Source organism: Lytechinus pictus, chromosome 8, assembly GCF_037042905.1.
Source record: "Lytechinus pictus isolate F3 Inbred chromosome 8, Lp3.0, whole genome shotgun sequence".
In the NCBI taxonomy this organism is placed as follows: Eukaryota; Metazoa; Echinodermata; class Echinoidea; order Temnopleuroida; family Toxopneustidae; genus Lytechinus; species Lytechinus pictus.
Genome location: NC_087252.1, coordinates 5285446 through 5297619, shown reverse-complemented (window position 1 = coordinate 5297619; position 12174 = coordinate 5285446). Strand labels below are relative to the sequence as shown.

At 36.0% G+C, this 12174-nt stretch overlaps 1 protein-coding gene across 1 annotated transcript; it reads right to left on the bottom strand.

Moving 5' to 3' along the window:
• Positions 1-9886: 9886 nt before the first annotated feature.
• LOC135154983 (uncharacterized) lies at positions 9887-10795 on the bottom strand. The gene has a single exon (XM_064103245.1). It carries the CDS (start codon positions 10793-10795, stop codon positions 9887-9889), a length of 909 nt encoding a protein of 302 aa, XP_063959315.1.
• Positions 10796-12174: the final 1379 nt, after the last annotated feature.

The window sequence follows — 12174 nt, the reverse complement described above, 5'->3', positions numbered from 1 at the left end:
AGTGTAGTCATCACGGTTTTGGAGGTAAATATTTTATTACCACAAAAGGTTATAAGTTGGTAGTTGCGGGGTATTCATGTGAAGTGTGTAGTCTGGTTTTCCCCATTCAGACTGTCTACATAGTGTATCGCCATTGCATACTGGTTTGACTGTATAGACGGGTCAATATACGACCAAAAATAGCCTTACCCGGAACAAATTGCAACAAATGATTTTTCAACGGTATTTTGTACTATTTGACCTCAGGAATAACATACTAAAAATCTACCAAAATCCGCATCCGGGAAAGTGGTTATTTTCAAGATGGCGTCCAAGATAGCCGCCATTCACTGAAAATTGATACAACTGACACATTATCCACCCTAGAATCCTATTTCGTTCTATATTCCATGGTCTGGGGTACAAAAGTTGATTTAGGCTAGAAAGAATTATAAGCCCTCCAGTGTACCAGGCAAATCCAAGATGGCGCCCAAAATGGCTGCCGTAGGCTGAAAATCCACAATTCATCTAAATTTGTTTTTCATTCAATGGTTTTAAGAGTGAAATAATACATTGAAACAAGTTACAAGGACAGCCAGTGGTCTGGTGTGTCCAAAAATCCAAGATTGCTTCCAAAAAACGGAGTTTAAAATGGCTGTTGATAATTAAAATGGACATAGTTCATTTCATATCCGCCTGGGACATAATGATTTTGGTGTCTAGACCACGATTTCAATGGTCAAATAAGACATTGGGACAAGTTACAAGGACAGTCAGTGGTCCAGTATGTTCAAAAATCCAAGATGGCTTCCAAAAAATGGAGTCGAAAACTGCTGTTGCTACTTAAAAAACCCGACATAGTTTGATTTATATCCAGAAATATGATTTTTTTTTCTATACCATGGTTCAATGGGTCAAATAATACATTGGGACAAGTTACAAGGAAAGTCAGTGGGCTGGTATGTGCAAAAATCCTCGATGGATTCTAAAAATTGATTCTGAAATGGCTGCTTATACTTAAAGCGGACATAGCTCATTTCATTTTGGACTGGGATATGTGATTTTGATGTCTAAACCACTGGTTTCAAGGGTCAAAAAATATATTAGGATAAGTTACAAGGACAGTCAATGGTCTGGTATGTCCAAAAATCGAAGATGGTGTCCAAAAATTGGTCTTAAAAATATGCTGCTGATACTTAAAACGGACAAAGCTCATTTCATATCGGTCTGGAAAGGTGACTTTGGTGTCTAAACCACTAGTTTCAAGGATCAATTAATACATTAGGGCAAGTTACAAGGACAGTCAGTGGCCTGGTCGGTCAAAAAACCTAAGTTGGCTTCCAAAACTTGATTCTAAAATGGCGGTTGATACTTAAAAGTGGCATAGCTCGTTTTAAATCAGCCTGTGAGATATGATTTCGGTGTCTAAACTATGGTTTCAAGGGTCAAATAATAAATTAGGACAAGACAATGGCAGTCAGTGGCTTAGTATGTCCAAAATTACAAGATGGCTTCCAAAAATGGAGTAAGAAAATGTCTGATGTTACTTACATAAGGACATAGTTTGTTTAACATCTGTCTGGGGAATATGAGTTTGGTGTTAAAAGCATGGTTTAAAAGGGTCAAGTAATACACTAGGGTAAGTTACAAGACCAGTCAGTTGTCTGTATGTTAACAAATCCAAGATTACTTCAAAAAATGGGGTGTAAATTTACTGTTGCTGTTTAAAAGTATGCATAGTTTATTATAAATACACCTTGGAGGTATGATTTTGCTGTCTATACTAGAGTTTACAGGGTCAAGCAATACATTGGGATAAGTTCAAAGGACAGTCAGGTGTCAGGTATGTCTAAAAATCAAAGATGGCTTTAAAAAGGGGGGTCTTAAAGACTGCTGTTACTTAAAAGTGGATGTAGAACATTATCAATACACCTTGGGGATATTATTTTGGTGTCTACACTAGGGTTTCAAGGGCCAAACAATACTTTGGGACTGGTTACCATGATATGCAGCAATCCATTTTGCCTTGAAATCCAAGTTGGCTTAAGAATGGGTTCTAAAGTGACTACCGTTACATAAGAATAATATCTACCTGTTAGAAATAATCTTGGTGCCTACACTTAAATGCATGGGGACAAGTTATCATATTGTTACATGAGTTGGTAACAGCACCCATTTTGATGAAATTTTAGAATCCATCATGGATTCTTTGACAAAATGGGGTACTAACCATCCTTGTTACTTTTCCGAATGTATTATTTGACCCTTCATACCACAATTTGGACACCAACATTATTTCTTGCAGATGAATATTGTAGAACTCTGACCACTATTGAATGATATGAGTCGTTTTAGATTCCTTTTTTAAAAACCCTCTTGTGTTTTAGGCAAACTGGACAACTGCATATCAATGTAACCAGTCCAAACGTATTATTTTAACCATGAAACCATAGTGTGGACACCGAAATCATATCTCCTAGGTTGATTTTAAAGGACCTATGTCCATTTTTAAAGTAACAGCAGTCATTTTAGACTCCGATTTTTGGAAGCTTTCTTAGATTTTCGACATACTGGACCACTGACTGTCCTTGTAACTAATTTTCTGCCTTTTGAAACCATGATATAGGCAACAAAATCATATGCCCTTGACGAATAAAACATAACTACATGTATGTCCATTTTTAAATACCATTGCGGCTAATTGATACTATTTTTTAAGCCACCGTGGACTTTTGGACATACTTGACCACCAAACGTCCTTGTAACCTATCCAAATTTATTATTTGACCCATTTAACCATGGTATAGGCACAAAAAATCATATTCCCGGATATTTAACAAACTATGTTGGGTTTTTTTTAAGTAGCAACAGCCCTTTTTACTCCATGTTTGGAAGCCATCTTGGATTTTTTAACATACCGGACCACTGACTGTCCTTGTAACTTGTCACAATGTATTATTTGACCATTGGAACCATGGTCTAGACATCAAAATCTTATCTCTCAGGTGGATGTGATATGAGCTATGTCCATTTTAAGGATTAACAGCCATTTTAAACTCAATTTTTGGAAGCCATCTTGTATTTTCCGGCACACCAGACCACTGGCTGCCCTTGTAACTTGTCCCGACGTACTACTTCATCATTAAAACAATCGAATGGAAACCAAATTAAAGACACTTAAGTAAGTAATAGATGAATTGTGGATTTTTTTAGACTACGGCAACCATTTTGGGCGCCATCTTGGATTTTCCTGGTACCCTGGAGTGCTAGTATTCACTCTAACTTGTATAAATAAATTATTTTACCCATTGGATCATGGAATATGAATCCAAATAGGATTCTAGGGTGGATAATGAGTGAGTTATATCCATTTTTAGTGAATGACGGCCATCTTGGACGCCATCTTGAAAATAACCACTTTCCCGGATGCGGATTTTGGTAGATTTTTAGTATGTTATTCCTGAGGTCAAATAGTACAAAATACCGTTGAAAAATCATTTGTTGCAATTTGTTCCGGGTCAAACCATATATTGACCCGTCTAGTATTCGTTTTTCACATGAACAAGGAAGTGATAATTACAAGTACGAAAAATACATGTTATTACTTGGCACATCATACTCTCTATTCGGGATATGATATTTGATTATATCGCATGCAATCTCATGTTGAATCAAACATTCAAAATAAAAATAATAGAGCAGCAAGTAAAATGCAATTTTAAAAAGTTACCAGATAACATGACAAGATCACCTAAAGTGCAGCAATGTTAATGGTAGGTCAAATGATGTCAGGCAATGTAACAAGACTTTAATTTAAAAAAATGTAACATAAGCTTTGTATCATATCACCCATTTTCCTACATGAAATAAAACTGCACAGTGTTTTGTTGTTTTTGTTTTGTTTTTTTAGTTTTCTTTGAAAACATAAACTGTAATCAAGGACAGAGTTATACACAGCAAATAATGGATTAAACATAATTTCCGGTTTGAGATCAATCATGTTGGAGCAACCTAAGAAAATGACTTTTACAACACAAATTTACATTTTTAGGCAAGTATCCGATTAGACAAATTTGACATTTTGCATCATCCTAACTCCACTTCATTTTTTTTTCTCTCATTCATCTTCCAGACTGATTTCCCCCTCTTAAGTCTCAACTGCTTGTTAAGTTTTCCTTTTATTTGGAATGATACAAGGTTATTTAAATGCATACGATACACGATAAGTGGCAAATGCTTACCTTAGAGGATGGTGGCCCCGATTTGAATCCAAATGGAACAAGTTCGGATAAATATTCATTGATAATAACTAATGTGCTATGAACAGATACAGGAGTGCCCCCCTAACTTATACTTCTCATCCATCCATGGGAGGCAATTTGAAGGGGATTATGATAAGTTTCTCTCCAGATCAGACTCCTGGGAAAGAGCATCTTTGAAAATCATGCTCTTTTGCTGACTTGTCAGCCATGTTAGTTAGGGGTAGGCCCATGATCTGTGAAGCATTTGTCTTCTTGCTAAATAATGTGGAGTAGTACTAAGTAATTTTAGAGAGACCATTACATGTGTTATATTCGTTAATAAATATATATAAAGTATAAGCATCTTGGTTTTCCACGTATTGGCAATAATAATAATAAGACATCAGAAATGCGAAACAAATTCACGAGTAATGCAGTTTTTGCAGTGCCAACAATTTAGTTCTTTTATTCACTCTCCAAATTTTCGGTAGACATCTACCTTCTTCAGGGAAGATTCGTGAATTGTGACAAGTTTGAATGACAGTTGTTTTTTATTAAAGCGTGCGCGATCTCAGCGGGACAAGGGTAACCACTGCTAGGTGCGCAAATGCTGTTATGAATGTATAGTGCGCGTTTTGGGGTAATAGACCATTAATGACGTAAGTTACGTAATAATAAAAGAGTATGATTTAGGTTTCGTAACAATAAAGATATTTCGTAATAAAAAGAGTGTCTAGCTTAGACCGCGCACGCTGCACATTGCACAGAGAGATAATAGTAAACAATCCTCCGCCGAAGATGCAGACTTTGATATCTTTGACAGAGTGATTAGGGAGGTTGAAAATCAGGGTACTAATGGATAATTCGTTTTTCATTCCTGATTTTCGTAGAGCAAAAACGGAAGTCAACCTCATGGATTGGTCTTTGAAAACACAAAAACGAAATCACAACGAGAAAAACCCCGTTGTGATTTCATTTTTGGAGATCAAAAACAGAAGAATGAAATCAGAAATACTTTTGGTCCTCTCTGATACCTCATTCTATTACTGTGTTTGTTATATATTAAAAACAAAATCAGAACACGCTTTCTACCCCCTGATTCTGTTTGGAAAAACGCAGACAGCGAAAACGAAATCGGGTAGTTCGCTTTCCACTTCCTTTTTTTTTTTTTTTAATCTTTTTCCCCTCCACAGGGATTTTATTGGCAATCAAAAATCAATAGGTACAGAGCACAATGAATAATACAATCACTGATATAAACAATGAACTGACAAGTATAACAAAATAATTTTACATGTTGAAGTCAAACAGTAAAAAGATTTTTCAACCGAAACCATCTTTTGTCAAATCTGCGTTGTTTGAAATTTAGTTGGGCAATGTATTTCTCATTTTGATAATAATTGATTATTGAGGATTTAATGATACTGAAAAGAGGAATTGTATTGTTTATTTTACAATCATATACAGTTTTTCTTACTATAATAAAAATACAATTAAGTGCACAATTGTTTTTTCCAATAAATCCGAATATTTTATTTTCATCTGAAAAGTGTAGAGTCTCACTGGTTTTGGTCCTAATCCAAACCTCTAACTCTTTCCAAATGTGATTAACATGCCTGCACTCCGAGTATAGATGCAAAACCGTTTCGATTTCTTTTCGGCAGAAGGTGCATTTGTTTACTGAAACTAATTTCAATTTGAAAAGCAAATCATTTGTAAATAATATACGTTGCACAACCTTATATTGAAACCAACGCAATGTTACATCAATGGTACACTGAAAACCCAATGAGCAATAGGATTCCCACCTTTTATCGTTCAGATCAAATATGCACTTCCATTTAAGAAAGCTTTTGTTTTCTGTTTTTCGTCGTTTCAATAGAATGGAATAAATATGCGAGCATCCTTTTTTATGTTTAGTAATAAATGATAGCACATCTGGAATTAATGGTTGGGGGATTCTATTGAAAGTGGACCTTTTGTAGGCTTCCTTGATAGCAGCACACAGTGAATGATAAAAAAGAAAATTTGACTGGACATCATAAAGATCCTGAAAATCTTTGAAAGATAAAAAATGCCCTCCTTCATCCAAAATATCATTAATGAAACGTATACCCCTTTCACTCCATTTCTTCATATATATTGGCAAATTGCCTATTTTTATGTTATTATTCCATAAAGGATGTGAAGGTATATTGACATGATTATTATAATAGATAGTTAAGAAATTACTATAAGCAAAAAACATTTCACTCCAGAAAGAGTTATAGGTCTGTTTTGATAATTCTCGAAAGTAGTGACTACCCATATATGTCATATAGAAAAGAACATCTTGTAGTCTTGGCAAGGATAACGTAAGAAAGCTTAGAATGTAACTATCAATTGATCCGTTTACAATTCTCCTAATCCAAGAAATCTTTAATGATTGACAGTGTGAATATATGTCTATCATTTTAACCCCACCGTTTAAATATGTTTGGGACATTTGAATCCTACAAACTTTGTCCGGTTTTTCCTCCCATATGAATTTGTAAAATAATGAATTTAAATCCTTTAAAACTTCGTCACTAGGATTCGGAAGAGACATAATGAGGTAATTAAGTTTAGAAACCAACAAGGATTTAACCACAGTTACTCTTCCTAACACAGTTAGATATCTTTTTAACCATGATGTCATTTGACTCTTTATTTCTATAATTTTTTCGTTGTAATTATATTGTACCATCTTCTGCAAATCCGTACAAAAATCAACACCTAGATATCTAAAGAATTCATCAAATACCCATGTTAAATTACGATCAATAAGTATCTTGTCTTTTTTTGTTTTTATTTAGCCCTATCCAAATCGCTCGTGTCTTATGAATATTTATTTTTAATCCAGATATTGCAGCATATTCATCTAAAATATTTAATGCGATATTCAATTCCGAAGCGGTACCGTTTAACGTGAGTAAAGTATCATCCGCATACTGAATCAATTTCAAATTTTGTTCAGATATCCTTATTCCATTAATACACCTTGTATTTCTAAATAAAATTCCAAGAATCTCTGCACACAAGAGGAAAATATATGGAGATAATGGGTCCCCCTGGCGACAACCTCTTTCGATTCTAAATCTCGGAGTGAGGTGTCCATTTACCACAATACAAGATTGAATATTTTCATAGAAGACATTAAACCATTGTATAATCGATGGGCCAAAATTAAAGTATTTAAAAACTTTTATAATGAAGCTGTGAGAAATCGAATCGAAAGCCTTTTCGAAATCGATTAAAAGCAATAAACCGGGGATATCGTTCACATCTGTATACAAAAGCAAATCATATAACAGTCGAATATTTTCACCAATAAACCGGCCCTCCATGAAACCTTTTTGGTTCTCATGTATTAAAAAAGGAAGCACCTTTTTGAGCCTATTTGCGATACATGCCGAAGCTATTTTGTATGTAACATTCAATAAAGATATAGGTCTCCAATTTCGAAGATAAAGTCTTTCTTTTTTATTTTTTGGAATAAGAGATATCACACCAAGTTTCTGAATCTGTGACATGCTACCTGATTTAAAGGCAAAATTTAAGCATCTAAGCAAAAAAAAGTTAATATCTTTCCAGAAATGTTTGAAAAACTCGACTGTATACCCATCTAGTCCGGGAGATTTACAATTCTTCATATTTGACAATGATTGATATATCTCCTGTATAGTAAGCTCGCCTTCCAAAGATTGAGATAAACAGTCTGTTAACTTGGGTACATCAGCATAATTTAAAGAGGTGTTCAAATCAATATCAATGACCTCGTTCTTTCGATACAATTCTGAATAAAAACGTAAAATCTCGGATTGAAGATTTTCCTGAAGACAAATAGTTTTATTTTCGTTATCAATCAGTCTATTTATTTGTTTGTTCACTGCATTCCTTTTTTCTAAATTTAAGAAGTATTTTGAAGGTTTTTCACCAAATTCCATCCATTTGACTTTTGATCTCATCTTTAGACCATCTATCTTTTCTTTTCTTATCAAATATAACTGAACTTTCTTGTTTTCCAACATCTCAATATATTTATTTGTATCATGTCCATTTAACATACCAATTTCTAGGGCTACAATTTCTTTTTCTAAATCATTTTCTAAATCACGCATTCTTTTCTTTTTATTCACAGAATATGAAATCGTCTCACCCCTTATTAAAGTTAATAAGGTGTCAAAAAATAATTGGTCATTAACCATAAATTTACAATGCTCATAGTTATCGTGCGGGAAGTTTATATCACCGTCACGTTTTACAATATAAGTTTCAACAGTTTCTGCAATTAGCTGTCTTATTCTACATGTATAATCACCGTCTTTCAATAAGGAGTTGTTAAATTTCCAATAACCGGGACCGATTTTGTCACGATTCAAACATAATGTTAGGTTTACCCATGAGTGATCTGATCTGTAACCAGGTACTACCTCTGTACTGTCAATTACTGATATTAATTCTTTTGATATCAAAAAGAAATCTAATCTGGCAGCCTTGTAAGGTGTAGGCTGACGCCATGTAAATACTGTATCACTGCCATGCAATTCCCTCCATGGGTCAATCAATTCTAAGTTAATCTTCATCTCGTCAACCCTTTGTTTCGCTTTGGGATTATTTAGTCGGATATAATTGTGTGTATCTTTTTCAAAATCCTGAACCAAATTCCAGTCACCACATATGATTGTAAACGGGTTGTTGAAATCCAATATTAAGTTCTCAATGTGTGCATAAAAGCCGACATTATCCGTGTTAGGACCATACAGTGAAATCAAAGTAATACTGTAATCATATAACATCATATCTATAGCAACAAAATTTCCATCATTACATTTTTCAGTTCTTATTACTTTCACTGGTACATCATCACGAAATAAAATCACTACGCCTCTTGCGTTTGATGTTTTGTTACTAAAAAAACAATTGTTTCCCCAAAATCTTTTTATATCATCTTCTTTATCAGTGTTAAAATGTGTATCTTGTAAACAGCATATATGATAATTCTTTAATTTCAATATTTCAAAAACATCTCTTCTCTTCACTGAATTGCCTAAACCTCGGCAGTTCATTGAAACAATCTTTATACTACTCTTCATAAAACTGTTTTTTCTTTTTATTATAAAAACCAACAAATCCTGTGGAGTTTATCCTTTCTTTAAAAACAGAACACGACGTTATTACTAAAATAATAAACAAGCTACAAATACAAAAGTGGTTTCCACTTCTCCTGAACAATGACAAAATACATATATAATAATTCAAGATAAGATAAGGTGGCCTGTTCAGTCGTGGTTTTAGCCTAGACTTATAGGCTCGAGGCAAATAACCAACAAATACAAATGAGACAAAACACATAGTGATCCTGGTGTAATTACACACAGTGTTCACAATTAAAAACATTCAGATAGAGGACTGATCTTTACTCCAAAAAAGAGAGCAGGAGGATTTATACTTTCTCTCTTTTTAAAAAGGTATGTAATAGCCATACTAATATCATAAGTATTAACATAAAAACATTAACCGTCTTCTTGGTCATGAAAATATTCTGTTGATGTGTCGATGATGATCATAATCTGTCTTTACATTTATCTCACTCCATTTGGTTTCCTCGATTATTTTTTTGACACATTTTACCTTTTGGAATGATTCTATTGTAAGTCTGTCACGCGGAGTGTTTTCAACGGTCCTGGACTATCTTTAGCACCTTCCTTGTACTTAATTACTCTGGGAATGGAGTTAGGTATGAACGCAAACTTTCCTTCTTCTCTTAGCTTCTTCACTCTTATCATCAGCTTTTTGTGCTCCTCGCGTGTCTCCGGATGTACATCATCGCTAATTCCTATTTTCTTATCTTGTATGCGGACGTCCTTCAGCGCAGCACTCCTTTTCAGAATCTTTTCTCGGTCGTTGAATCTCAGTAGCTTCACGTGAATGGGACGGGGGCGTGCTGTTGCCATGGTTGCATCTCTTTGTCTAGATCTTCCACCCGGCGTTCTATGTGCTCTTTCGACCTCTACGTTGGAAACATTCATATGCGTATCGAAGAATTCCTTGACGAAATGCGAGCAGTCATGCGCGTCACCTTCGACTCCCTCCGGAATTCCATGGAGTACGACGTTATTCCTCTTGCTCCTATTCACGAGATCAACAACATTCCGCTTTAACTCATTTGCATATTTCACATCCGCTTTCATTTCCTTCATTTCTTCAACTTGCCGTTTCAAATCCATAACTTCTGTTTCAATGAACTCAAAACCCTGCTCTAAATCTATGATCCTTGTATCCAATGCTTCTACTTTCCTTTCAATGCTGATAACTTTCTGAGAAATAATATCAACTTTCTTATATAAATTTTCCAGGCCGGATACTTTGTTCAAAATTTCTCGTAAGAGTTGGTCAGTAGAGTTTGGATTCGAATCACGTACCTCTGCCATGTCCGTGTTGGGATCAGAGCTGGGTGTGGCGCCTCTCTCACGAACTGTCGTCTTAAAAATCCTGTTTTCTCCTCTTGGTTCATCCTCTGGAGAAGGAGATCTCAGTCGTTTCAGAGAAAACATCGTAATTAATATCAAATCAGTACCTTGTTGACCGAAGATGTGTATTCCAGGCTAAAATACGGATTTTTTTCTCCTGCTCTCCTTTCTGTGTCTCTTTAGCTTGACATCAAGGGCGCCCTCCTTTTCCACTTCCTGCTCTCTGATTTCGTCTTTCGCACAACCAACAGCCATATCGAAATACGTTATACACACGGGCACGCAGTACAGTGCATGCATGATACGACCATGAAGCTATTACGTAATAGCTTTATGTTACGACCACGTGCAACAAAAATTCACGTTAACATGGCTTTTAATTTCCAGCGTTTTCGGATCTTCACAGACAGTGGCGTAGCTAGGATTCCCCCCCCCCCCCCCGGGGGAGCAATGGGGGGTCCTTGCTTTTTCAGGGGGGGGGGGCACCGGCCATTTTTGGCGGTGTGTGTGTAATAAAGTAATTTTTCAAGGGGCGCCCCAGGGATATCCCGACGGCCTAGCCAGGGTAACCACGTACCCTAACTTGTAGAGCTCGACACGGGCAACCAGTTAAACACTGACTTGACCCGGTGCATGCACATTAAGGGGGCTCAAATTAACAAAATTAAAGGGAATAAAGGGCTATTTATCGCATTTTTAAAATTAAAATAAAGTAAATTTTCAAGGGCCCCCAGGGATATCCCGACGGCCTAGCCAGGGTAACCACGTATCCTAACTTGTAGAACTTGACTCGGGCGATCAGATAAAAACTGACTTGACCCGGCGCATGCACATTTAGGGGGCTCAAATTAACAAAATTAAAGGGAATAAAGGGATATTTATCGCATTTTTAGATGATTAAAATAAAGTATTTTTTTTAGGGGCCCCCAGGGATATCCCGACGGCCTAGCCAGGGCAACCACGTACCCTAACTTGTAGAACTCGACTCGGGCAATTAGATAAACACTGATTTGATCCGGCGCATGCACATTTAGGGGGCTCAAATTAACAAAATTAAAGGGAATAAAGGGCTATTTATCGCATTTTTAGAATTAAAATAAAGTATTTTTTTCAAGGGGCCCCCAGGGATATTCCAACGGCCTAGCCAGGGTAACCATGTATCCTAACTTGTAGAACTCCACTCGGGCAACCAGATACACATTAGCTTGACCCGTTGCATGCAGTGGCGTAACAGGGGTCGGTGGCTGGGGGGGGGGGGGCAAGAACCAAGAATTTCCCGGTCACATCATAAAGCAGGCAATGGAGTCATAAGGCAAAAATTTTGAGGGGGCGATATTATGGAGTATCGGACAAAAATATATATTTATGCGAGCGAGCGGAGCGTTCGAGCAAAATTTTTGACATTTTAATGGCAAAAATGAGTGGGGTCCGGGGTAGAGCCCCGGAACCTCTTGATATTAAAG